Below are 23,083 nucleotides of genomic sequence, written 5' to 3'. Positions count from 1 at the left end.
GGCGTTGGTCTATGCACCGGGCCAGTACTATCTGGACAGGGCATTCTCACTTCCCCTGTCGGTGATTTTCCATGGGTGGTGGTTAGACCCACGGACAGCATGTGCAGTAGTCACATTCTCGAGGCCCCAACCGCCAACATCTTCCATCACAGACGTGTTGGTGATGGGATGGGGAGGCTCACTTGGGGACCCTCAGGATTCAGGGCCTCTGGTCCCTGGAGGAACTCTTGTTATACATCAACATGAGGAAACTGACAGCAGTGCACCTAGCCTGCCAGGTGTTCCAAACCCACTTGGAGGGCAACTGCATGTCAGTCCTTACAGACAACATGACGGCAATGTTTTACATAGGCAGGGCAGAGTGCCCTCCTCCCTCATATAACAGGAAGCTCTTCGCCTCTGGGACTTCTGCATAGCCACTTGATCCACCTCAAAGCCTTCTACCTCTCGGGGTCACAGAACGATTTAGTGGACCATCTCAGCAGATTCTTTTCCAACCATTGAGTGGTCCATTCGCCCAGATGTTGAGTACCATTTTTCCTGGGGTGGGCAACCCCCAGGTAGACCTGTTTTGCAATAAAGCACAAGAAGTGTCTTCAGTTCTGCTCCTTCCTAGGCTACAGCCCAGGTTCGCTCACAGACGACACCTTTCTCCTCCTTCGGATGGACCATCTCTTCTACATGTTCACATCCATCCCTCTCATACAAAGGGTCCTGCTGAAGGTCAGAAGGGATAGGACGTGTCTTATCCTGATAGCCCCGGCCTGGATGCATCAGCACTTGTTCATCATTCTCCTAGATCTCTCAGTGGACATGCCAATCAGCCTGCCCCGTTTCTGGATCTGATCGCTCAAGACTACAGCTGTCTGTTATCCGAGCCTTGAGTCTCTTCATTTCACGGCATGGAAGCTCCATGGCTGAGCCCCACAGAACTAGCATGCTCTGGGCCTGTTGACGGGGTGCTTTTAGGGAGCAGGAAACCATTCTCTAGAGCCACTTATCTGGCAAAGTGGAAGAGATTCTCTATCCGCTCAGCGCAGAAGGACATCTCGCTTACTCAGTCAACATGGGCCTTTTATTCTAAATTACCTACTCCACTCAAAACAGCTATACCTAACAGTATCCTCTATTAGTGTCCATCTAGTTGCAATCTCGACCTTTTGCTAGTGGTCTTCTCAAACTTGATCTGTGGTTGTTTTCTTAAGGGGCTGGAGCAGCTATAGCCCCATATACGCCAGTCACTCCCTTCCCGGGACCTCAACTTGGTGCTGGCAAGGCTAACAGGCCCCCCTATTTGAACTGTTGGCAATGTGCCTTCTGCTCTACCTGTACTGAACTGTGGCCCTCCTGGTCACCATTACTTCTGCCAGAAGGGTCTCAGAGATCAGAACTCTTACTTCAGAACCACCATACACGGTCATGTTCAAGGACAAGGTTCAGCTGTGGCCACATGCAGCCTTCCTGCCAAAGGTGGTCTCACAATTCCATAGTAACCAGGATATTTTCCTTCCAGTCTTCTATCCAAGCCACATGCTAAAAGGGAGGAACAGACACTTCACGCGCTGGATGTTAGGCGTACACTTGCTCTTCACATAGAGAGGACTAAACCCTTTCGGAAATCCATAGAGCACTGTGCAGATATTAAATTTATATCCGTGGATATTCAGCTTGCACACTCTACTCCTGAGGGAATTCTGTGCCAAAAAAATTAAGTATTCTGCACACAATATTTTAAAACTCTGCGTATTTTGTCAAAATAATATAATCACACCATTTTCAATTATGTGCTGACAAGTATTTTGAAATAAATTACCAAAATAATTGAAAAAGGTGTGATTGATTATATTGTGTTATTTTGACAAATAAAATTTGCAGAACTTTGCAGTGTTTTTGGTGCAGAATTCCTTCAAGAGTACCAGGGTTCTGTGCAATCTGGTTATGGACAACTTGCAGGATAGGGGTGTCTGGGTGCAGGGGGAAATTTTGGATAAACAGGGGCTTGGTGTGGGGTTGTGTACAGGGGAAATGGGACTCTGCAGGGGATTCCAGGGGAAGGTGGTGAGGAGTGGTCTGGGGGAGTGGGACTTGGTGTTGGGGAATCAGGGTGCAGCTGCATGGGGCTCAGTGGGGTGGAGGGGGCTCCTGATGCGGGGAGTGGGGTTTTGGGAGCTCATTTGATGGGGTTCTGGGTGCAGAGGGGGCTTGGTAGAGGGGGATCTGGGTGTGCAGGTGGGGGGAGGGGTCACTGTACAGGAAACTGCACCCCCCCATCCACCCAACCCTGCACTCGGAACCCCTCCATCCCACCTGACCCAACCCCTTCTCCTCCTCCTCCTCCTCCTCCACACCAAGACACCCCCACCCCGGTGCTGCAGCCAGGGGAAGTTTCTGGGGCTTGATCTGACTCAGCCCCGGCTGCTCTGTGAATGGTGGAGGGGGAACTCTGTCTCTCCCCTCCCCTCCTCTTCCAGCTGGGACTCGCATCCTTGAGTGGCCAGGGCATCTCCAGACCCCCCTCCCTTCAGTGATTTCTCTCCCCCTCCGCGCCCCCCCCCCCCCCCGCCAAGCTGCCCAAACAGAGCATCTGAGCTGCTGTGGAGGGATGAGTCCACTGGTGCAGCTTCTCATTGCTTCCCCACAGAAACTGTTTTCTGCAAGGAAGCAAACCGAGGGGGCATTTTTCTACTGTGCAGTTGTGCAGAATTTCCCCAGGAGTAACACTCCTGGACTAGTGTGACCAGGGACAGCTGCTGCTGAGCCTAGTGTCCTACCCCATGGGCGGAGCTGAAGGCGGTACAGCCACACCAAAAGAACTGCCCACACAGGCCACTGGCTTCTGTGAGCAGCAGCCAGATGTGCGGCTACTTTCACCGCTGCCATTCCCAGTAGAGACCTGCAGCTACTCAAATATCTGCAGATATCCACATCCGTAGATATAAAGTTTTGTAGCCGTTGCAGACAGAAGGAAAGGCTGTCCATTCTTGGCCCAGAGAATTTCATCGTGGATCACTTCCTGCATCCACACATGCTATGACCTAATGAAGGTCCCAGCTCCTCCTCTGACAGCCTATTCTACAAGAGCTCAAGTATCGGCGGTGGCATCATGGCACAAGTTCTGATTCAGGACACCTGTAAAGTGGCAACACGGTCTTCAGTCCACACTTTCGCATCCCATTATGCCATCACCTAGCAAACTAGAGATGATGTGACTTTCGGCTAAGCTGTCAGTGTGTCAATGAACTTCGAACCCTACACCTGCTCAACTGCTTAGGAGTCGCTTACATTGGAATGTACGTGAGCAAGCACTTGAAAAAAGTTGTTCGAGAGTGTTGCTCATGTCCATTCCAAACTGCCTCGCCTGCACCTCTGTCGGAATTAGCCAGCAAGAAGGAACTGAGGGGGTGATGGGGCCCTATGTACCACCGGTATGAGAGCACAACTCCAGGGGACTCTAGAGCCGACCTGACAGACACCACTGGGAAAAACTTTTCAGTGGCGGTACTTGGGGTGAGCACATACCTACATTGGAATGGAGATGAGGAACACATTTCAAAGAACAACAGTTATGGAAGGCTAGTAACCGTTTTTCGCAGTTAACAAATTGAAATGGATCTTAAATTGATTTCCTGATTTGGGCTTATTTCCATTTTTTTCCTTAACAGGGACGACGATTCCTTAGTTTTCTGTTGAGCTGGAATGTAAACTTCATTAAAATGATCCATGGGACTATTAAAAACCAGTTGCAGTGTTTTTCAAAGTATGTATCACAGTTATAGTGATTGCCATTATGAATGCTGGCCACACTTTGCTTTCAGTTTTCAAAGATGGAACATCTAGCTTATGGATGAAATACACCTGAATGAAAAGATCAGGTTCTACAAATACAACGAGTAACTTCCATATTGCTTCAATAATTGCGTATCTTTACCTTGTCTATACAGTGGATGCTGCTTAATAGCAATTCTGCTACTAACTTTTGGCTAATAGCAACCTTTTTACAGGAACGAATCCTGTTCCATTAACTTTAATGTTAATGGGATTCAAATATTGGCAACAGTCATGCCATTTTTTGACGTGTTCCGTGGCTGCAGCCCTTACCTTTAGCCGGGAGGAGAAGCTGTGGGCCTGGCACTGCAGGAAGGAGGAACTGCAGCCTGGATAGCAGGACTTTCCATGGAGACTGGGGGTACTGGGGCCCACGTGACTGCACGGTACCTCTCTGCTTTCCAGGCTGTGCCCTGCCCTGTCTCTTGGATCTGGGCTGGGCACATCCTAGAGCTTCCTTTCATGGCTATAGCTCTTCAAAAAAATTTGTCTGCTGGGCTGCAGCCAGTGAAGAAAGTTCTGGGACATGCCTTTCAAAGTAGCAGCCCAACAAACTTCCCTGCAGCTGTCCAGCTTGTAGCCTCCCCTCCCAGCCATAGGTATGTTTCCAGGGCTGCAGAAAAAGTACTGTATGCTTGGCTGCAGCCCCACAAACCTTCCTGTGGAGCTGCAGCCAGGGCAGGAAGTTTGGGATGTGCTAAGCACTAGGTGCAGATAGGTTTGCAGGGCTGCATCCAGGAAGGCCTGTTCTAGTGCTTGCTTCCTTGGCTTCCGCGCTGCAAATCTGCCTCTTGCTTATTGGTTGCCTTTTGATAATAGCAACTTGCTGGGAACTGAGAGGTAGCTAATAAGTGGAATGTACTGTATAAAAAAGATGCATAGTACTTGTTTCATGCAGAGACTCCAGTTGACTCAGTAAGGTTGTGCATAGGAGTCTGCCTCTGAGGAATAAGTTGTAGGATTGGCACCCAATGGCCTGTTGTGTCAATGAAGAATTTTTTTTTTTTAGTATTGATATTTTTTTCTTTTTAGCGGACTAAAAACCCAAGAACTCTCATGTTTTACAAACTAATCAACTAATGTTGTATTAAACATATTGTGAACCTAACTATATCGATCAGTAGCAACAGGTGGTTTAGCTGTGTACAATTCTCAGAGTGAATGGGAGCCGAATGGCCAAAATGTCACGGAATCTCAAAATATACGGATGTTTTTCAGCCAAACTAAATATTTTGAACCAGATGCTTTCATGTTCTCTCTCCATATTTTTAAACAAATTACAAGACCACACAGGCTTATTTGTACCTGTTTTGGTTTTAAATTTATACATCCACAAAAAGCTTGGCCCATGGCTTGTATCCATGGCTAGGTAGTGCATGGCAAGCTGGGGTGTGAATGTACAGCATGCTACATGTGCAGTAGGGAATTTTTTAGTGCAGGATAGTAGGTCATCACAATTTTGTACATTTAGTACATTGCAGACTAGCATGCTGTACATGCAAACCCCATCTTGCCATGTACTGACTAGCCATGAAGACAACCCTCTGTCTTCATATATTTTTATGTTGTCTTACACAATAGGGCACCAGTCCTGATTGGATTACTACGATTAAATACATTGCGGAATATGAAAAAATAGCACAGGTCCTCTGGATAGGGACAGAATTGTATTTGCTTAATTGGAAGAATTCGTCTGGTTTGATAAATTACTAATTGTGTAGCATTTTACTGTGTTACAGTACCAGTTCAGAGATTTGCAGAGATTAATTGCCAAATTGTTCAGTAAAGATACCTAGTTATTCTTTTTAAGTCAAAATAATCTGCATAATGCTTCTGATTTAGAACTGTTGTCTTTTTCGGATTTGCTTTTTAAATAATTTAAAGCTCTTGAGATTCAGTGCAAATATTTTATTCTATATAAATACATCAGTTCTCTCACTTCTGAAATGTACAAATACTATTATGCTTAGCTCTTTTGGTTGTAGTTCTTATTTCATTAATATAAGATTACAGCATGCATGCTACCAAAGGAGACTGCACAATACTGTGCAACATCACTGTATTGCATATATTGGAATGTAAGCATGCCCTTATCTTTTTTTTTTTTAAGATGAGGATATATATAATACCTGCAATAATATTCAGTGGGTGCTTGGTTTTCTCTTTAAAATATATAGAATTTTAATGGCGGTTTCCTTTGAAATCTGTAACTGAGTAAACTTTATTTTCTTCTGTTGGTGTATTAATTACTAAAATAGATTTCTAGTTTTTGCTGGTATTAAAAACAATGCTAAGAGAGAATGTGTAATACCCTCAATATTCTTTGCTGCTCAACACCAACAAACATTAACTTTTTATACAATATTTACTGTAAAGATGGTATAAGGTTTGATATTTCTTCTCTTAATTTGTTAACACAGATCTCTGATGGCATATGTTGCAGAAATTTATTTCAGGGCTTGGAAGAAGGCTTCAGGAGAGATATTAGAGGTATGTACTCTGCTTTGAACTTGCTATTAAGATTAGTTCATCTAAAGATTCTTTGAAATTGATCCTGTTAAAAGGTTCAGAATTATTTTTTCCTTTTGACAGCTCTATATGCACCTTTTTATACAACATTTCTTCCTTCCGTTTGGCCTCTGCATTTGATGCCTTATTTGGGAGAGCAATCAGTTTTCAACAAACATTCCTCTGACCCATCTCCTGAGCACAACTGCTGCTTAATCTCCTGTCTTGAGAAGTAATACTGGAAGGAGAAAGATCAAAGAACTATAGTGGCTGAATTAATCATCCTAATTGTCCATTTAAATTCAAATAGCATGTCTATCTTCTCTACCTTTTTTCAATCTTTTGTGGAATATTCCTGATTTAGTGGAAGAAACTGAAGGCCATCACCCCTTTTATATTGTGGAGTTATAGCATTGAGTAGTGGCTGAGTATGCGCATTTGCCCTGAAGGATAGTGCTTGCTAGAAGCTTTAGAGTTTACATGCTTAAGGTGCATTTCTTATATGTTCATTTGTTTTCTCTCACTCGCTCATTCTCTATTTTTTTTCTTCTTCTTTTAAGACGCTATGTTAAGAACTAGGTTTAAGATACTTTAGTATTTTATAGCCTTTCTGAAATAAAGCTTAACCTTTAGCTGTAGATATTTCTGATAAGCTTTGTAATATTTCTCTGCAACATTTTGGAGTTTCTCTGTTTTCGATAAGTAAATATAATGTAGGTAACAGATGTAGGAAGTTTAGTATTTTTAAATTTAAGGCGATTTTTTTTTATATGAAGTTTGTGAAAGAAGGAAATAACTTAAGGTTTCATGGGTAACCTTAATTTCAGCATTTCCTAACTTTTGCATGCTTGACTTTGCAATCTTAGCATTCACTTTATTGTACTTTCATGTTGTTGTGTTTTTTTTAAATGCAAACATATTTTATCAATTTGAACTGTATTGCCATTCACTTATTTCAGAGTAGCAGCCGTGTTAGTTTGTATCCGCAAAAAGAACAGGAGTACTTGTGGCCTTAGAGACTAACAAATTTATTTCAGCATGAGTTTTCGTGAGCTACAGCTCACTTCTTTGGATGCATAGAATGGAACACACAGACAGGAGATATTTATACATATAGAGAACATGAAAAGGTGGAAGTATGCATACCAACAGGAAGAGTCTAATCAATTGAGATGAGCTATCATCAGCAAGAGAAAAAGAACTTTTGAAGTGATAATTAAGTTGACCCATAGAAGGTGTGAGGAGAACTTAACATAGGGAAATAGATTCAATTAGTGTAATGACTCAACCATTCCCAGTCTCTGTTTAGGCCTGAGTTAATTGTATCTAATTTGCATATTAATTCGAGTTCAGCAGTCTCTCTTCGGAGTCTGTTTTTGAAGTTTTTTTGTTGCAAAATTGCCACCTTCAAGTCTGTCACTGAGTGGTTAGAGAGGTTGAAGTATTCTCCCACTGGTTTTTGAATGTTTTGATTCCTGATGTCAGATTTTTGTCCATTTATTCTTTTGCGTAGAGACTGTCCGGTTTGGCCAGTGTACAGGGCAGAGGGGCATTGCTGGCACATGATGGCATATATCACTTTGGTAGATGTGCAGGTGAACAAGCCCCTGATGGCGTGGCTGATGTGGTTAGGTCCTATGATGGTGTCACTTGACTAGATATGTGGACAGAGCTGGCATCGGGCTTTGTTGCAAGGATAGGTTCCTGGGTTAGTGTTTATGTTGTATGGTGTGCGGTTGCTGGTGAGTATTTGCTTCAGGTTGGGAGGCTGTCTATAAGCGAGGACTGGCCTGTCTCCCAAGATCTGTGAGAGTGAGGAATCATCTTTAAGGATAGGTTGTAGATCTTTGATGCACTGGAGAGGTTTTAGTTGGGGGCTGTAGGTGATGGCTAGTGGCATTCTGTTATTTTCTTTGTTGGGTCTGTCGTTTTAGTAGGTGGCTTCTGGGTACTCTTCTGGCTCTGTCAATCTGTTTTTTCACTTCAGCAGGTGGGTATTGTAGTTTTAAGAATGCTTGATAGAAATCTTGTCGGTGTTTATCTCTATTTGAGGGATTGGAGCAAATATGGTTGTATCTTAGAGCTTGGCTGTAGACAATGGGTCGTGTGGTGTGTCTTGGATGGAAGCTGGAGGCATGTAGGTAAGTATAGCGGTCAGTGGGTTTCCGGTATAGGGTGGTAATGTGACCATTGCTTATTAGCACAGTAGTGTCTAGGAAATGGACTGCTTGTGTGGATTGGTCTAGGCTGAGGTTGATGGTGGGATGGAAATTGTTAAAATCACGGTGGAATTCCTGTAGGGCTTCTTTTCCATGAGTCCAGATGATGAAGATGTCGTCAGTGTAGCGCAAGTAGAGTAGGGGCGTTAGGGAACGAGAGCTAAGGAAGCGTTGTTCTAAGTCAGCCATAAAGATGTTGGCATACTGTGAGTCCATGCGGGTACCCATAGCACTTCACTTAGTTTTTAAACAAGGTTAGAATCTTTTAGATACCCAGCATTAATCTTTGCCACTTGAGCTAACATAATAACTGACAGCAGTTGTAGGTTGTCATCCTCTATGTAGACCAGCCACTAGAAGGGAGGTAAGGCACAGTGGGTTTACAATGTGTTTGCTGACAAGTGTAGAATGTTAAGACTCAGAAATCTTGGTTCAGTTGCAGGTTCTGAGGGAAGGTGAACTAGACCCTTCTTCCTCTGTTCTTTCCAGACTTTTCTTGACCTCTTGTCCTGGTCTTAGGCTCTCCCTCAGTCTTCCCCCACTTCCCAACCTTGCCATTACCACAGGCTCAGTTCCTCTCCTTCCTTCTCATTACCAGGGCACCAACAGGGGAAGCATTGGGCATACACAAGTGTCTGTACTCTCTGTTCCTATGCTCAGCATCAGGGCAACCCTGGACAGCTGAAGGGAACAACTGCAGGGAAAGTTGACCCCTCCAGTCCTGAACTTGAGCATACTTAGTGTAGACAGTCATCAGAGAATCTGCCAAACTCTAACAAGTCTCTACTGAACACCTCTGAACTGAGAAATTGAGAAGCCTGTAATTTTGACCAAATTTTCAAGGGGACAGCAAACAGCACATCCTTGATACCTGACCACTGTCCTAGCTAAATTTCGAGTCCCTGCTCTAAAGCATGGAGATATTTTATATCCCTAACCTTGTTCTGAGAAATGGCTGAACAATTTTTGATGAAACACAAAAAAAAATCAGTCCAAGAGAAGCATGGAAAAATTTAACTCAAAATAGTTAGCTATAAGTATGACCCTTTGTTTTTGGTTTTTATTTTTTTTTTCTGGGAATTTCAGTGGTTATTACTACAACCACAAAGCAGGTGAAAATCAATGGAAAAAACTATTAAAACCTTTTTCTGGGTAATATCTAGGTTTATTTTGGTGGACGGAACAGGGAAAGAAGTATTCTCAGTAGAGCAGGGGTTCTCAAAATGTGAGTTGGGACCCCAAAGTGGGTAGCAAGCCCATTTTAGCCCCAGGGCTGGCTTAGACTTGCTGGGGCCCAGGGCTGAAGCCCAAGCCCCACAACCTGGGGCTGAAGCCAAAGCCTGAAGGCTTCAGTCCTGAATGGTGGGGCTCAGGTTACAGGCCTGGGGCTGAATCTCTTGGGCTTCAGCTTTGGCACTCCCCCACCTAGATCAGTGGAGCTCAGGCTTTGGTCCCCACTCCTGGTGTATGTAGTAGTTTTTGTTGTCAAAGGGGGTTGTGGTGCAATGAAGTTTGGGAACCCGTGCAGTAGATTAATGCTTTGATGAATGGAAGTCAGTGTGACTTGCTGAAGAACTAAAACAACTGAAAACAGTGCCACCTCTGAGTTTGAAAAAACAATAAATCTCTAATCCCCAAATCAAATGAAAAGTTTTAATAGTTTACTGTTGTAGACTTAGAACTATTAGACTTTAAATATTTACAGTTAATACTTGAGCCACACCATTTGCAGCACATACATTCAGTTTCGTCCTTTTCTCCTGTTTTTTGTGTTTTTTAAAAAAAAAAAACTTTTGAATACTTTCTTGTCTTCTGAAACACATTCTGATACAGATTTTCGTTTTCTTCCTATTTTAGCGTGTCAGATCTTTAAACCGTTATCTGTAGGGTTGTGGATTAATTCATTTAATTCAAGAGATTAATTTTTTTTAGTTAATCTTAATTAATCACACTGTTAAACAAGACCAGTTGAAATGTATTAAATATTTTTGGATGTTTTTCTACACTTTCAAATATATTTATTTCAATTACAACACAGAATACAAAGTGTACAGTGCTCATACAAGTACTGCAATGCAATCTCTTTATCACAAAAGTTTTTGTTACATAACTGCACTCAAAACCAAAACAATATAAAACTTAGAGCCTACAAGTCCACTCAATCCTACTTTTTATTCAGCCAATCCGTTAAGAAAAACAAGTTTGTTTACATTTATGGGAGCTAATGCTGGCCGATTCTTAGTTACAATGTCACCTGAAAGTGAGAACAGGCATTCGCATGGCACTGTTGTAGCTGGCATCGTAAACTATTATATGCCAGATGTGCTAAAGATTCATATGCCTCTTCATGCTTCGGCCATTGTTCCAGAGGACATACTTCCATGCTGATGATGCGCATTTTCTTTAAAAAAAAAAAAAATAAAAAGAAAAATTAATTAAATTTTGTGATTGAACTTCTTGGGGGAGAATTGTATGTCTCCTGCTCTGCTTTACCTGCATTCTGCCATATATTTCATGTTATAGCAGTCTCGGATAATGACCCAGCACATGTTCGTTTTAATAACACTTTCACTGGAAATTTGACAAAATGCAAAGATACTAATGTGAGATTTCTAAAGGTAGCTGCAGCACTCGATCCAGGATTTAAGAATCTGAAGTGCCTTCCAAAATCTGAGAGGGTTGAGGTGTGGAACTTGCTTTCAGAAGTCTTGGAAGAGCAGCACTCTGATACAGAAACTACAGAACACAAACCACCAAGAAAGAAATTCAACCTTCTGTTGGTGACATCTGACTCAGATGATAAACATGCGTTGGTCCGCATTGCTTTGGATTATTATCGATCAAAACCCAACATCAGAATGGACGCATGTCCTCTGGAATGGTGGTTGAAGCATGAAGGGACGTGTGAATTTTTAGTGCATCTGGCATGTAAATAACTTGCGACACCAGCTAGAATAGTGCCATGCAAATACCTGTTCTCACTTTCAGGTGACATTGTAAACAAGAAGCAGACAGCACTATCTTGTTTGTCTGAGTGACTGGCAGAACAAGAAATCAGGACTGATTGGACTTGTAGGCTCTAAAGATTAACATTGTTTCATTTTTGAATGCAGGTTTTTTTTGTACCTAGTTCTACATTTGTAAGTTCAACTTTCATGATAAAAATTGCACTATCATACTTGTATTAGGTGAATTGAAAAATACTATCTATTTTGTTTTTTACAGTGCAAATAATTGCAATAAAAAATAGTGAGCACTGTACACTTTGTATTCTGTGTTGTAATTGAAATCAATATATTTGAAAATGTAGAAAACATCCAGAATATTTAAATAAGTGGTATTCTATTATTGTTTAACAATGTGATTGATCTTGATTATTTTTTTAAATCACCTGACAGCCCTAGTTGTCTAACAGCTTGAAATGTATACGTGGTGGGTGTGAGATTCATCAGTATATTCAGATGCTCATGTACTTCAAATTTGCATGTTTGACTAATTATTTATTGTGTGCATCTTCTAGTCTAATATACCCTTACTTCAACAGGCAGCTTTGCATATACGCAAAGACTAATGTGTTATTGTAATAAATATATCTCATGCAATATATTGTCTTTTCCTAATAAAACAAGTTATTTTTTATGTATCTGAATGATACAAAAGTAGGGTGAAAATTGGGGGGAAAATAATAATTTTGTAAAATCTGGGATTATTTCAGTAAAAATCAGTTTAAACTGAAAACAGATGGGCTTAGCTATAAGCATCTGAAAACAGTATGACAATGTAAAGGATCAAGCAACCTTAAGTAAATCACTATCGATGCAGCCTATAATCTTGTGTGTTAACTGTCATTTGTAATGCATTTTTACTTTAGATTCTTGAGCATAATTGTATTCAGGATTTCATGCATCATGGAATTCATCTTCCTAGGAGTTCTCCAGTGCATCCTAAAGTGAGAGAGGTATGTTATTGTCAAACATGACATACAGTACTAGTACAATGTGTTCTTTAAAGTCTTTTTCAAAATCAGATTACTGTAATATGAGAACATTCTGTTTTGTTTTAATATATTTATGTTAAGAATAGTGTACTGATTCTGAAAATCTATTAATTTGCTTTAGTTAACTGGAAATATTGGCTATCGAACAAGTTAAAGGAGCACTTACATAGTTTAGGTACAAATTTCAGTTGTGTTCAAGATCAAAAATAGAAGGAGGGATTTTGTACAATTTAATATAAATTTATATGTAATTTATGTTGAATTTTCATAATATTAAAATAAAATCTTTTAAAAGGTTTTTGTTTGTACTTATATACTTCCCTGCACTGTTTGCAACCTAAGCATTGTATCTTAGTAAAAGCACAGTGAACTTGACTAGAAATTGTCACACTGCCAATTTATTTTAAAATGAGGGAAATGAAAAAGTAGACAATAGAGATGGTGAAAAAATAGCTTTTGAAGTTCATTATTCAATGTTGCATTAGTATCATAGGTAAGAAGTTTTTATCCCCAATGTTTCAAAATTACATTGTCAGCTGTGCCGATCGCATGTAAGCTGTTTTCAAGAAATCAGCTTTAAAAACAATTAGTTCTCAACTGAATGCTAATATAACTTTTATAATTCTTCTTTTTCCATTAGTTTAGGACAGAGGTGGGCAAACGACGGCCCGTGGGCCATGCGGGAACATATAGTGAGGAGATGTCTTTATAAAATATATATATATATATAAAAAAAACATGAAAAGGTGGGAGTTGCCAAACCAACTCTAAGAGGCTAATTAATTAAGATGAACTGTTGTCAGCAGGAGAAGAAAAACTTGTTGAGTGATAATGAAGATAACCCATTTAAGACAGTTTGACAAGATACTTAACATGGGGGAAATAGATTCAATGAGTGTAATGGATCAACCATTCCCAGTCTCTATTTAAGCCTAAATTGATAGTATCTAGTTTGCATATCAATTCAAGTTCAGCAGTTTCTCCTTGGAGTCTGTTTTTGAAGCTTTTCAGTTGCAAAATTGCCACCTTTAAATCTGTTACTGAATGGCCAGAGAGGTTGAAGTGTTCTCCTACTGGTTTTTGAATGTTATGATTCCTGATGGTGTGGCTGATGTGATTAGGTCCTATGATGATGCCACTTGACTAAATATGTGGACAGAGCTGGCATCCGACTTTGTTGCAAGGATAGGTTCCTGGGCTAGTGTTTTTGTTGTGTAGTTGCTGGTGAGTATTTGCTTCAGATTAGGGGGCTGTCTGTAAGCAGGGACAGGTCTGTCTCCCAAGATCTATGAGAGTGAGTGATCATCTTTCAAGATAGGTTGTAGATCTTTGATGCACTGGAAAGGTTTTAGTTGGGGGCTGAAGGTAACGGATAGTGGTGTTCTGTTAATAACTAAAACCTCTCCAGTGCATCATCAAAGATCTGTAACCTATCCTGACAGTACTCCTGTTCTTTTTGTGGATACGGACTGACACGACTGCTACTCTGAAACCTGCCATGCTTTTGGTTTTTGACATACAGCAGTGCCTGTTGCTTTCAATATTTTAATTAGAAGAATTCAGTTCTTAACTTCTTCACTCTTTAGACTATTGTATGTTTCAGAATAAGCTTTAATTCTTGAAATATTTTGATGATGAGTCTGCATTTTCAATCTATTAGGAATAATTATTACAGGAACTGTTTCTTGTATTTTGTAGAGGCTTCCGTTTACTGCAGGCATCTATGAAATGATTTAAATAACTTGTATTTTTTAAAACATACATTTAAATTGGTTTGAGGCTTTTTAAAACTAATTTTAATATTTGCAAATTTATTTTTTGCGATTTTAGATTAAAAAATTTATAGTGAACTAAATTTGTAAGTGCTGTTTGTAGTAGTTGGTAGGATATCTTATTTCAATATTATAAAATCATGATAGCCAAAAACCAAAATATTGAAAATTAAGGACTTGTTCCTGCAGCACTTAAGCAAATATGTAACTTTACTCACATGAGTAATGCAACTGACTTCAGTATGTTTACTTGTGTACATAGTATTAAGCACCTGCTTAAATATTTTCAGCATCAGCTGCAAAAATTGTTTTTATAAAGATATATTCCCTTAGTACATAGCTTTTCATTGTCAAACTTTCAGTACAGTAACTCCTCACTTAATGTTATCCCGGTTAACGTTGTTACATCACTGATCTATTAGAGAACATACTCATTTAATGTTGCGCAATGTTTGTTTATAATGTTTTTGGCTGTGAGGGCTTGGAACCAGGGTGAGCCTGTAGCCAACCCTATCAGCTTCCTTCCTCTTCTCTCCCCCGCCCCAGCACTTCCTGCCCTCTGGCAGCCCCGTGGATCAGCAACTCCCCACTCCTTCCCCATGCCTCTCACCTGCTGCAATTGCTGTTTCATGGCTTTCAGGAGGCTCTGGGAGAGAGGAGCAAGGAGGCGACACGCAGCGTCCCCCCTCTCCCCCCCGGCTCCCCAGAGCCTCCTGAATGCTGCAAAACAGCTGATTGGTGGGGGTGGGAGGCACACAGCTTCCCCCTTTCTTCCTGGCACCTCCCACCCGCAGCAATCATCTGTTTTGCGGCATTCAGGAGGCTGGGGGGAGGGAGGAATGAGGACGTGCTGTGCTCAGAGGGAGGGGGTGGATTAGGGGCAGGAAGAGGCAGCATGGGGCCTTGGGGGAAGGGGTGGAGGGGGGAAGGCCTGGGGCAGAGCCAGGAGTTGAGGCCTCCTCCCCGCATCCCCCCTGGCACTTTGGAAAGAACAGCAAGAGGAGCAGCCAGACGATCAGCCTCTGACTTCACCACCTCTGACTCCTCCACCTCAACCAAGCTGTTTCTTCGAGTACTGTCCCTGTGGGTGCTCCGCTTCACATGACGGAGCGTCTTTGTGCCATTGATCGGAGGCTTTTCATAGCAGTGCTCGGTCAGACCGTACACACGCTCCTGTCTGTCCCGTTGAGCGCACGTGCGCGGCCTGCCTCCTTCAGTTCCTTCTCAACCGTCCTTGGCTGAAGACAGAGGGCAACAGCCCTTTCTCCCTGGAGTTTAAAAAAAATGGAAATTAGTACTTACTGTAGTTAGCTTGTTTTTTAAAAAAATAAAAATAAAAAATTATTCTTTGCTTTAATTTTCTCTAGTTCGTTGTTACCCCCTTAGGCCATGAACATTAACATTAAGGACTATGCCAGGTTACCCTGGCTTTAAGAGATGTGGCTCGTGCCACGAGGTAATGCCTAGATCTGATGGTCACTCTCACTGTGGGAGGTGCCTGGGATGTCTATTCCTTCTAAGTGCGTTCATTGCAGCAACTCGAAGGCACAAGTCCACTGAAACCGGGACCTCCACCTGAAGATGATCCTAATGAAGAAATCTCTTCTCCCAGGGTCAGACAAGGACGACCACAGGTCCTCTGGAAAGTGCTCACCGGTGTGGTCTGAACCATCAAGGAGCACGGCTCCATCTTCCTCCTCAGAAAAGAGGAAGAGAGCCTCGACCTCTGTGCAGCAGGAACCATAGAAAAAGAAATAGTCCCTTGCGTGGTCTCTACCTCCGGTGCTGATGGCTAAGAGTGAGTTCATATGACTCTCCCGGCACCTCTGGCACCAGCCGTGCTGCAGAGCCGGAAGACAAAAAGGAGGAGTCGAGACATAAACCACCACGTCTTCTCCATGGCACTGACAACTGTGCTGGCACTGACCATGCCGCCGCCCCTGGTACTGTCCACATCGTTACCATCGACATCTACCTTGGCATGGACATCAGGGTCGGCACCACCAAGGACCTGGGCACCAACCAAATCGAACCAGAAGCCTCCCGGTAGACAAAGCAATTTGAAGGTATAGACACCGTCGGTACCACAACACTTGCTCATGCACGCTGACATCACCATGTCATTGCTACCACAGTCACCCCTTCTCGGCACCTACAACTATTAGGGCACATGGCTGCCACTGCATATGTGGTAAAGCACGCCAGGCTTACACATGTGGTGCCTTCAAAGCTGGCTGAACTCAGTGTACAGACCTACCAAACACAACATACATAGACTAGTCAAACCACCCTCAAGGTCCTGGAGTCTTTCAGATGGTAGGTGACATCAGCAAATCTAATGACAGATATTCCCTTCCAGCAAACCCCAACCTCAGTACTGATCACAACAGACACATCTCTATTGAGTTGAGAAGCACACTTAGACCACCACACAGCACAAGGCAAGTGATCACCAGCTGAAACGTACCTCCACATAAATCTGGAGCTCAGAAAAGTGAGAAATGCCTGCCATCTCTTCCTCCCTCTAATAAGGAACAGATCCATCTGAGACATGACAGACGACATAGCATGCGTGTTCTACATCAACAGGCAAGGGGGAAGGGGGTGATCCCACTCCCCCTGCACCAAAGTCACGATACTATGGAGCTGGTTTATCTGCTACAATATAGACATCTCAGCCTCTTATATTCCTGGATTCCAAAACACCACCACAGACACCCTCATCAGAAAATTCTCATGGGAACACGAATGGGAAATGAACCCCACAACCCTCCACAGAATATTCAGACGTTGGGGGTTCCCTTCCATTGACTAATTTGCCATGTCCCAGAACCACAAATGCATCCAGTTGTGTTCCAGAGCAGGACTTGGCCCCCAGACCTTAGGGGATGTCTTTCTAATCTGGAGGGACACCTCACTTATGTATGTGCTCCCACCAATACCTCTACTCCACAGAGTCCTACCCAAAATACAGGAAGACAACGCCACAATCGTTCTGATTGCACAAGCGTGGCTCAGACCGTTTCCTGTTATGTCTGTTGATCCGTCTGCCACAGACTCCCCCGGTAACACAAGACCTTCTGTCACAGGACAATGGACAAGCCCTACATCCACAACTAGAGAAGCTTCACCTGAAAGCATGGTTCCATGAATGCGCGCTAACCTGTTCAGAACAAGTGAAAAATATTTTACTAAACAGCAGATGCAAATCTACACCACTACTTACCAGCAGCAATGGAAGCGTTTCTGCATGTGGTATTCAAACAAACAGATCGCTATACGTACTGCACCATTACTGACAGTACTAGACTATTTGGTTGAACTGAAGAATTCAGGGCTATCACTAAGCTCTATCAAAGTTTGCCGCGCAGCGATTAATACTTTCTATGACAAAATCAAGAGGTTTTCAGTTTTCACACACCCTATTACAAAGCGCTTCATGGTTGGTCTACAAAATCTCTATCTGGAAGTACATTCTCCTATCCCCATGTGGGACCTCATGAGACCCCCATTTGAACCAATGACTACCTGCTCCTTACTTCACCTGTTCATGAAGGTGGCTTTCCTAGTGGCCACTACCTTCTCTAGATGAGTTAGCGAGATTACTCTAATGGCCAACCCACCCTACCCCCTTTTTCTTTTAAGGACCAGGTCATTTTATGACCTCATCCAAAGTGTCGTCAACCTTCCATATCAACCAACTCATTCACCTTTCCACATTCTATCCCAAACCACGCACATGCTCACAGGATGAAGCACTTCACACCCTAGATGTCAGACGGGCAATCGCCTTTTACCTGGATAGGAGATCTTTTTCCAAAAATCACTGAGACTTTGGCTTGACAATGAAATGATCCAAAGGATCAGCAATATCCAAACCATGACTTTCGAAATGGTTATCAAAATGGATTTGTCTGTTACAAAACAAGGGAAATAGAACATCCTACAGGCATCAGATCCCATTTCACGCATACCATGGCAACTTCCTTGGCCTTTCTTCACAACGTACCCATTTCAGAAATTTGCAAAGCTACCACTTGGGCATCAGAACATACCTTTACCAATCACTACACCGTTACACAATTCTCCAGGGATGATGCCATACTAGGCCTTTTAGTCCTCTCTACTTCAGTTAGCCATGTACCTCCAAAATCCCCTCCCACACACCCCTATCCATGATGGGTACATTGACCTGTAGTGCAGCACCCACGGGGACAGCACTCAAAAAAGAGAGGATTAATCACCTAGTGCAGAACTGAAGTTCTTTGAGATGTGTCCCTCTGTGGGTGCTCCACTACCTACACTCCTCCACTCTGTTTTGGAGTTTGATACAAGGTAGACAAGGAACTGAGGGGTGAGAGCTGCTCACTCATGCTCAACCAGACAGGCACCGCAAGACAGCTGGAGCGCGTACGCCTCCTGACCAAGCACTGCTATGGAAAAGCCTTTGATCAATGACGCCGGGACCGTCACCTGAAGTGAAGCACCCACACTGTGACACATCTCGAAGAACCTCAGTTACTGCACAAGGTGAGTAACTTTCTCTTCACAATCATTATTACTGAGTACAGTATTAAATTGTTTAAAATTTTTTAAAACGTATACTGTATGTGTGTAATGTCTTTTTGTCTGGTGAAAAAACTTGCCCTGGAACCTAACCTTCCCTATTTACATTAATTCTTATGGGGAAATTGGATTCACTTAACATCATTTCACTTAAAGTCGCATTTTTTAAGAACCTAACTACAACATTAAGCGAGGAGTTACTGTACATTTAACAAAGTTATTGTGAACTTCTTATACACACAGACTAAAGTTTTCAAAACCCTATATTTAGGCACCTAAGAGAGGTCTTTTTTTTTTAAAAGCACCAAAGTGACTTCAAAGTCAATGGGTCTTTTGCTCCTAACTACAAACCTGACGAAATATATAGTCTGGTCAAAACATTTCACCTTTTTGGACTGGGGATAGTTAAAAATATCAGGTGGTGGTGGCTGCAAATAAAGCATGTGCTATTCACTTATAAATGTTTGTGGTGTTTAACAGTAAAGATGTTAATGAGGCCTTGGTCTTTTTTCAGCATAGATGAACCTTTCAAGTGAAACTTCTTAGTAGACGAGAACAGTCTTTTAAAAATCTGAAATTCCAGTGACAATTAGGAAATTAAAGAAATATATACAAATAATTTGCCTGAGTAATTTGACAGATATTTTTTTCTTCCAGTTTTATAATCTATGAATACAAAAATCTGAATTAAACTTGAATTCAACTTCATTTAAAAAAATCATTGTTATCCACCCATAAATAAGTGATGTTGAGTTTGTTCATAATTAAAACAGAATTCCATGGATTATGGAGTTAGCCCATCATTATCAGAGAAATTCCATGGCCTCTTGACTCAACACTCCCCTCCGCCCACCCCAAATCTCTACTTCCTTTCCTCAGCCAAAATTTGTGCTAGATACATAATACACATCTTACCTCTGAAGATTCTCACTTATGGACTTTCTTTCATTTATGGGCTAACTTTCATTTTAAGTACTTGAAATATTCCACTGAGAGGTAATTGCATTTAGAGTTCTGATGGAACGCTTCAAATGGAGGAGCTGCCCTTTAACACCTCTGAGCAAGTGGCACAAGTAGTCCTGCAATTTTATCTTTGTTCCTTCTCTTTGTGCTATTCTGTTTTTAGTTTTTATAGTTGAATTGAGGAAAAGCTGAGGACCTCAGTATTAGATACTGCTAAATACAAGCTTTTAAATCTTGTGTATTACATGGAGTGAATATGCCCTCTTCTGACCAGGTCATGTGTCCATTTCTTTAATAATAAATAATCTACTGTAGTAATGTATTTGGAGGACATAAGCTACTAAGTAACATTCCTTTATATTTAATAATATAAAGGGGTGTTTGTGCCTGTCATATATGCTTCCTCAGCACTAAAGTTTCTGTCTGTCTTCTCCTCTTCTCCCTGAAAAATTATAGATAAATAAATAAGGATGAAAAGGAGCTGAGAAGAAGGCACTCTTATCAGGATTTTGCCCTTCCTAAGTGCACATCTCTATAGATCTGAGCTAGTGAGAGACAATACCTCTTTCTGCTTTTCCTATTTGAAAATGAGAATACTTTAGTACATAGACTACCTTGACCTAAAATAATGGTATCTCTTGTCTAAGTAGTTTTATTGTATTTATACAGACTAAAGACATAGTGGAATAAAACAAGCTGCTTTTCTCAAATATATTGAACCTAGCTTATGAAATTTATTTCATGCATTAACATTGGTTTTTCTTTGACAGTTTCTGAGTTACTTTCACAAACAAAGTAAAGTTCGTCAGGGAGTTGAAGAAATGTTGTACAGATTGTATCAACCTATCCTTTGGAGAGCATTAAAGGTAATTCTCCTTTACTGGATACACTAACTGCAATTTGAGGCTAACATTCACATTGATTTTTTTCTTTAAAATATTACAATTTTTAATAGTTGTATTAAAACAAAATGTCTCTGAAAATGGGGTTCTGTAAAACTTGGAGCTTAATTGTATCCGAAGTGGCTTTAAAGGATGGAGAACTAAAAGGAATGGGACCTCATAATTGTGTCGTATACAGGTTCTTATACTGTGCTCATCACTGGCACTTAAACTGTGCCTTCCACTAGTGCATTAAGCAATGTGACTAAAAACTTTCATATTTGTTCTCTCATCCTGTTCCCAAAGGGAGAAGTGTTTGCAGTGGATTGTCTTGTTTCAGAATTTTTAAACATATCTATATATACAAATATTGCTATGTTTGTTTCAAAGATTGAGGCAGAAGGGACTATTGTGATCATCTAGTCTGACCTGCATAGCATAGGCCATTAGATTTCCCTGAATTGCTTCCAGTTTGAACTGGAGCATCTCTCTCTCCATGGCTAGTTCCCCCCGCGCCCCCAAGATGGATATAAAAAGCAATGCCTCACTATCTACAGTGCTATGGTGAGTAAAGGCACGCCTGAAGCCTGTGAGTCTATACCCGGGCATATACCCTACATGGCTCTCACAAACAGTCCTTCCTTGTCTAGTATCTCCCTGCCTTCCCACTGTTGGAGTCTTCCCCCACTATAGGGAGAAACTGTCAGTTGGGAAAGGTTCCATCAGTGAGGAGGCGGTGGGGAAAGGCTCCACCAGCTTCCTGCTGCTGGAGCCTTCATCTGCTGTAGAGAGAGAATCCAGCAGCAGGAAAGGGCTCTAGCAGAAGGGAGGCAACAGGGAAGGGTTTGAGTAGCAGAGATCTGCTTTCCCCTTGTCAGAACTAGTGATGTAAATCACATGTAAAAGCAGTAACTGTATAATCTATTAAAATTCTATCAGTTAAATGTTTAACCAGGGAGCTAAGGGGTGTGTGTGTGAGGGGGGTGCAGCACCCCCACATTTTACCCAGGGAGCTGGGATCCCTGGGCACGGGACCTGCGGCCAGGATCCCCAGGTGCACAGGGTAGCAGAACCGTTTAACTGTTAGGTTTCACTTACTAGTTTCAGTTAATGGTTAACCGATCAAACTTTTACATGCCTAGCTAGAGCCTTTCACTGACAAGTGTTACTGTGCACTGTGGTATGGATGCAGCCTGCTTTTTGCTGTGGTGTGTAGCTACATGTGCCTTACACAGTGCTGACAGCAATGTGCAGTGAACAGGTAACTTTAGAAAAACATCCAGACCTCATTTTTAAAAATTCCAAGTAATGGAGAATACATCATAACCCTTGATAAATTGCTCCAGTGGTTAATTACCATCACTGTTAAAAATTGGCACCTTATTTCCAGTCTAAATTTGTCTAGCTTCAGCTTCTAGCCATTGGCTTTTCTTATACCTTTGTCTACTAGACTGAACAGCCCACATAAAAATTTCTGTGGATATTATAGACTTTGAATTAGTCACCTCTTAATCTTTTCTCTTTAAGATAAAAAGATTGAGGTCCTTGAATCTTTCTTTACAAGTGGGCTTGGTAGAATTTAATTTTTATTTTTTAATGATGTCAACGGATATAATTGTTTTTAAAGTATGTTTTATTTTTAACAATTTAAATTTTCACAGTTGCAGGAAATTAATGGTGGGGGGAGTCAGAATAATTTTTACTGGCAGTAGACACTGAGGTTTTTCAAACATTTAGAGCTTTATAACTATTGAAACACAAACTGTCAACATTGCTTGTCAAAATATATGAAGTAAAAATGCTTAAATCAGAGTTCTCAAGCAGCGGGTTTTTGTACTTTGCCTCTCTGTAAATTTTGTTTATTGGTGAAAATATTTTTTTTCATTGGTTTGTGTGTATGGTGAAATTAACACTTACCCAATAGTTAAACTTCAGTTTTTGTTGGTGTATTTTCAAATAATTTAATCATTGTCGTGGATCATCTCTGAACTTTTTCCAATCTTTCAAAACTTCTCCTTGAACACACTATTCCAGTAGCACTTGCAGTAATAGAACCTCCCTACTCCTACTTGCTAGTCCCCTGTTTATACATCCAAGGATTCCATTACCCTTTTGGCCACAATGTCATTCTGTCATGTTCAGCTAATTCTTCTTTAAATAGCATCCCTGTGTGTGATTCACATCAGGATGTGTGTGGGTACCTGTGCACTCTGGATTGAAGAGTTTCATCAACAGTGTCTGTGCCTGTACTGTAGACACCCTCGTGCTCCAGGATGAGGGAATATAGGGAGATGCAGACCTGCCACCACTCTAGTTCCTCTTTGAGTGAGTAGCTGCAGATATGTATTCCAC

General features: G+C 41.6%; 1 protein-coding gene across 1 annotated transcript in view; it reads left to right on the top strand.

Annotated features, from left to right (window-relative positions):
- Positions 1-23,083, top strand: part of NCAPG2 (non-SMC condensin II complex subunit G2) — a 141,900-nt gene that overhangs the window by 32,097 nt on the left and 86,720 nt on the right. The window contains exons 7-10 of the mRNA XM_050942218.1: positions 3,663-3,757; positions 6,246-6,315; positions 12,424-12,510; positions 20,621-20,716. Coding sequence (XP_050798175.1) covers positions 3,663-3,757; positions 6,246-6,315; positions 12,424-12,510; positions 20,621-20,716 — 348 coding nt within the window. The remainder of the gene's footprint in view (positions 1-3,662; positions 3,758-6,245; positions 6,316-12,423; positions 12,511-20,620; positions 20,717-23,083) is intronic.

Source organism: Gopherus flavomarginatus, chromosome 2 (assembly GCF_025201925.1).
Source record: "Gopherus flavomarginatus isolate rGopFla2 chromosome 2, rGopFla2.mat.asm, whole genome shotgun sequence".
NCBI lineage: Eukaryota > Metazoa > Chordata > Testudines > Testudinidae > Gopherus > Gopherus flavomarginatus.
This window is presented reverse-complemented; position numbering and strand designations above follow the sequence as displayed.